Raw genomic sequence first — 5,610 nt, 5'->3', positions numbered from 1 at the left:
GAGAGGCCAGGGACGATGGTCCAGTGTGTCTAGATTCTATGGAGAGGCCAGGGACGATGGTCCAGTGTGTCTAGATTCTATGGAGAGGCCAGGGATGATGGTCCAGTTTGTCTAGATTCTATGGAGAGGCCAGGGACGATGGTCTAGTTTGTCTAGATTCTATGGAGAGGCAGGCTCTGGGCCAGGACTAGTGGCTTGTAAGTGCTGGGCCACGGCTTGCACGGCTCTTTGTAGAAAGGAAGTCCAGAACCTTCCAGAAGTCCACACTGGCTCAGGGGCACACAGAGGCCGAACTGAAGTAGTTCTGTGCCAAGAACCTCGCACACCAGAGGTGCTCAACAGAGTCACTCCCCTCCTCCCTCCCTGCCATCTTCCCGCTGTCTCCCCACCGAGTCATCCCACCCCCCTCATGCTGCCTTTCCATCCCGGACAAACGCCTTCTGTGGACTGAAGGAAATTCTGAATGGAGGGGTCTGAATGATGAATGTCTAAACCCAAGCAGTCACATGCGTTGGGCTGTGATCCACGTAGTTGGTGGTTCAAAACCACCAGCAGCTCCGCAGGAGAAAGACTGGGCTTTCAACTCCTATCCACCGTCAGGGTCTTGGAAACCATAAGCCGGGAGTCAGCGTTGACACGGTGGCAACCAGTTTGGCGTCTTGGTTACTAGGTTTCCTAGGTATGAATTAGTCCTCACGATGCAGCAAACATCTGTCCCATGCCCAGACAATTCCAAACGACCTCCTCTCTTTCTGCTGGCTCCTCACTATAGGGGTGCCATCCCCCCAACTTAAACTCGTGTTGTGCTCAGCCTTCTTGCTACAGACCCGGCTTGGGAAGGCGGGGCAGGCCGGTGTGCCAGCAAACAGGAAGGCGAGAGCCGGTGCCGGGTGGAGGACAGCGGGTGCAGGAGGGTATCAGTGTGGGAGCTGCTGGAAGGGGCACTGACTGGGTGCAGGAGGCCTGGCCCCGGCCCTGGCGTTGACACCGTGCTGTGTCTGACCCAGCCTGCTCCCTCTGCCTGCAGGATCCCCACTTGTAATGTGCGTGCACTGAATTAGGGGGTCCCGTTCTACCTCGTACCAGAGCCTGTGGGGTGCTCTGACCCTGGTCTGGAGGTTTGCAGCAATATGGGGGTTCCTGGAGCCCTCAGGGGTAGACAGCTCCCCAGGGTCAGGCAGGGGCTCTGGCTGGAGAGGATTCTGGGGTCTCTTCTGAGCCCATAGCCCACCCTCTCCTTTCCTCTTGCAGTGTACGAGGTGGTCACTGCCACCGGGGATGTTCGAGGCGCAGGGACAGATGCCAATGTCTTCATCACCATTTTTGGAGAGAACGGGCTCTCTCCCAAGCTCCACCTCACCAGCAAGTGAGTACCCACGAGCCTGCATGTGGCCGTGGTGGGGAGGGTGGCTCTGGAGCTCAGGGCTGGCTTGATGCTCTGGGTAGAGGACAGGGCTGCTCACAGGTGTGTTGAGGGGGATGGGACAGACCATGTATTGGGGGTAGGTGTTTCCTGTACCCTCCTGTCAACTCTCCTTAGCACCCACCTCCTCCGCCCTTAGCTTTTATGGGTAAGAACGTCTAACATGCACCGCAGCACTCCCGGAAGCCCTTGATATGAGAGAGGAAATGCTCAGGACTAAGAAACCAGGGTCCAGGACCAGCGTCCACCTGTGAGCTGCCGTCTGCCTTTGGCCAAGTTTCTTTGCTCCCGGGGTCTCAGCTCCCTAGCCCAACACCTGGAAGTGATGAATCCCCTTTGACCAAAGTCAAACAGCTGTGGGGAGGAGGGCACCAGAGGGTGCCCATGAGGGTGTGAGGAACTTACCACGCTCGGCCACGAAGTATCGCCAGGGACTGCAGTAGGAAGCCCGAGGCCAACCAGCACAGACACAAGTCAGCACGTGTGTGCTTGTGTGTGTGTAGCTGTGCATGTGTGTGTGTCTGTGTGATCGTTTGATGGGTCCACGAGTCCTTGGGTTTGTGTGCACTTGAGTGTGAATACTTGTGTGTGAGTGTGTGTGTGTGTGACATCTTCCATATTCTTATAACTCCCCAGGAGCAGGGATCATTGTCTTTTTGATCCTCTCTCCACCACTCACGCACACGTACAGAGAGCGTGCACCTGCAAAGGCAAGAACCCGTCAGCAGAGTCATGGACTCTCCGAGGCGTTTACGTCTCTAGGGGTGGTCTTGTCAGCTGCGTCCAGGCTGCTCCAGTGGACCGGAAATTGGTCGGCTGGTTCTGGGCCCACCACGTTCCCATCTTTCCCTGTCTGTGGTGACTTTTGATCATCTTACCCAGTGGGGTTCTGAGTACAATTCTACTTCAGCCAACTGTTCTACAGCCACTCCCCCCAAGGCAAGCAAGCAAAGAAGCCAGCAAATGCTACACCTTTTCTCTATGGGGAAACTGAGGCCTGGAGAGGCTCAGTGAGCAGCTCAAAGTAGCTCCTGAAGCTTTTGATGGTAAAGGTGGTCCTCAAACCCCAGCCTCTTCATGCAAACAGTGCCCTTGACCACTGGGCTGTATGTCCTTGGAGGGTCAATAGGAGACTCCCCTCGGTCCTCCTGGGCTCCAGGTAGTGACCCTCTGGGGTTGGTGCTTGGACACCTCCAACAGCATCAGTGGAAACCACAGAGGGATGGGGTCCACAGGCCAGGTGATCCCCGTGGTCAACAGTGTACTTGGAAAGTGGGCTGTGGCATGAAGGGGGTCGCATCAAAGCGGAGTAACGTCCTATTTTGTTCATTTCTGCAGAACAGGGTACCTGCCTTCCTGCACTGTTTCCCCTGTGGAGGGGCTTTCATGTGGAGTCTTTCCCTCGAATGATGTGGGCACGGTAAAGAGAATACATGAAATGTCCATCCTCTTTGCCATTCCTCCCCCGAGGGTCCCCTGCACGGAGAAGCCACAAGACCCTGGGGGGTTGGTCAGGCTGGTTTCTGGAGCCCCAGCCTGCCTTATTTTACATGAAAGGGCACCTCCCTCCTTTTGTGATGGTCCCTCCCAGTCTGTCCGCCTTTTGTCCATCCAGTATCTTCAGGCTCTTCCTCCTCACCTGTTCATGTCAAACATCCTCCCCCCTCCCAGGAAGGCCCTTTTAACACCTGTGTGGTCTGTGTCTGAGTCCCCTTTTCAAGGGTTTGACTCGGTCTTCTCTCTGTTAGGGTCGGAAGACTGCGTCACCAGAGAGGAGGTGTAGGGCATCAGTGAGCTGGTCGGCCCAGGAGATCTTCCTAAAACACAAGCCAACTGCTGGCGTTGAGTTGGTGCTGACTCCTGGAGACCTCATGTGGAGTAGAACGAGTCCAAGGGCTCCGAGCTGTAACTTTTCACGGGCAGACCGCCAGAGCTTTCTCCTAAGGGTCATAGGCCCTTACTCGACTATTCACAACTCCTGGGGGGCTTCCTGTTGCCGTGTGCCCAGGGGATTGTGACTCACAGTGATTTCACCGCTATTAAGGGTTCCTACCCTGGAGCAGCAGAGCCAATTGACTGACTCCAAGTTAGAGAGAAAAGGTGTTTGTTTACCTGAGGCTGACTGCAACACAAGCTGCCTTGTGGGCATCCTGCTCAGAATCAGAATCCAGAGAGAACATATACTTTTTACTTTGCAATCCACACCCCAAGGGAGTCACATACAGATGTTTTACATTAACTCAGCCTTCAGGGTAACCACAGGTGGGGTGGGGTGGTGAGCAAGCACACAGAACAATAAGGTTATTTAAGTCTTAGGTCAGTCTTAGGATGTCTCTGTTGATTAACCAGGCAGTAGGGCCTCCTAGCCTTTTGGTTACTAACAGATCTGCAAGTAAAAGTAGACTCTCAAAGTTACCTGGCCTTTCCAGGTGACATCTTGTTTGCTGCCGAGCAAGGTGACATTATAAAAATCCCACAGCAGCTGCATTGAGTAAAGTGACTTGGCCCACAGTCACCCTGTAGAACAGAATACAATTGCCCAGTAGGGTTTCCTAGGCTGTAACATGTATGGAAGCAGATTACCACATTTTTCTCCTGCGGGCAGCTCGTGGGATTGAACCACTGACCTTTTGGTTAGCAGCCAAGTGCTTAACTGCTGCGCTACCAGGGTTCCTGGAGTCATACGTCAGCAGGCAGCTCCTCCAAGTGAGTCCTTTGAACCAGCTTCAAAAAAATCCAACAAAACCAAACACCTCCATCGAGTTGATTTCAACCCTTAAAGACCCTGCAGGATAGGATAGACTGGCCCCTGTGGGTTTCTGAGACTGTAACTGTTTACCAGAGTAGAAAGCCTCATCTTTCTCCTGAAGGCCAGCTGGTGGTTTTGAACTGCTAACCTTGGAGTTGGCATCCCAACTCGTAACACACTATGCCAATAGGGCTTCTTGTGAATCGGAACTGCTATCCCCCAATTGCTCTGAAAGTCCGCTGATGGGGGCTCTGGCTCTGTCTGTGCTGGAGAGCAGTAGATCTGGGCAGGACCCCGAGTCTGGCTAGTGGGGAGGTCTCTGCAGGAGCCCACAGCTGCTGTGGCTTCGGAGGTGTGGTTCCGGTAGGCAGCACGAGCTGAATGGGCCCTGGAGATGTCGGAGAGGCGCTGCTCAGAGAGATGGAGGGGCCTGGGTGACGAGGGTGACCTGAAGGTCTCTTTGCACCTCCAGCAACGATGCCACTTCCTTGCAAGTAGCTCAGTCAACGGCAGTGCCATGGATGTGGCTGGAAGGAGGCTCCAGCGAGAAGGGAACCTAGTTTAGCTCTTAGGTTAGGAGAAGGCTCCTCTGGAGGGGCCAGGTTGGGGATATGTTGGCTCCTGTGGGCTTGTTTGAATTTTCTTCAGATGCAACCTGAAATCGCATATGAGCAATTGGTGTCCTGTTCCACAGTTGGCCTGAGACCAGGTTTTGGCTGATGATATAGTTTTTCTTATCTCTTCTCACAGATGAGTCAAATTTTAGAAGGAAGGGAGCCGTTTGCAAAAGGACAGAGGTGCTGGAGCGCCCCCACACCCCCAGACGCCCCAAGGCCTTTTGTGTGAAACCCATGTCACAGCAAGCAAACAACTTAGCATGACATAGAAAATCCTTTAGTCTTAAAAATCTGCCCCAGTCTTTCTGAGAATTTCCCCTACCCCCTTTCTCACAGCCCCTGGTCCTGCTGGTCACCCTGCCTTTAGCTCTGCTTCTCCCCTGTCTCCCATTCTGCACCCCCCTCAGTTCCTGCTCATTCTGGAATCTCTCTCTTACCAAGGGCTTCACCTTCCGCCCCCCCAAAGGCTTATCAGGATTGAGTTTTCAATACAAAGATATTTCCTGTTCCAACTTGGGTACCAGCTGTCTCTTCCCCTCCCCTATCCCACCCACCCACACTCGTGGCCTGGTGATTACATTCTCTGTATGCACTGGGCCCTCCTAGGCAGTGAGCATGGGGCGTGTTCATTTTGACTGTGCCATTGGCCAATGCCATCCTGAGCTTCTCCTCCACCAAGCACCAACATGAGGATCCAGCCGGAGCCCGCTCGGCTGGGCCCCCTGTTCTCCGGGACCACCTCCGACCGGGGTCACAGACAGTGGCAAAAGGATGGGATCTCATGTATCTTCTGTAACCCGGTTCTCCAGTTGCGCACCCAC

At 54.2% G+C, this 5,610-nt stretch overlaps 1 protein-coding gene across 1 annotated transcript in view; it reads left to right on the top strand.

Annotated features, from left to right (window-relative positions):
• LOXHD1 (lipoxygenase homology PLAT domains 1) overlaps positions 1-5,610 on the top strand; it is a 150,763-nt gene that overhangs the window by 1,242 nt on the left and 143,911 nt on the right. The window contains exon 2 of the mRNA XM_004702968.4: positions 1,252-1,366. Within this exon, the coding sequence (XP_004703025.2) occupies positions 1,252-1,366 (115 nt within the window). The remainder of the gene's footprint in view (positions 1-1,251; positions 1,367-5,610) is intronic.

The sequence above is a fragment of the Echinops telfairi genome, unplaced genomic scaffold (genome assembly GCF_000313985.2).
Source record: "Echinops telfairi isolate 266 unplaced genomic scaffold, ASM31398v2 ScPeMD7_7400;HRSCAF=8409, whole genome shotgun sequence".
Lineage (NCBI taxonomy): Eukaryota > Metazoa > Chordata > Mammalia > Afrosoricida > Tenrecidae > Echinops > Echinops telfairi.
This window is presented reverse-complemented; position numbering and strand designations above follow the sequence as displayed.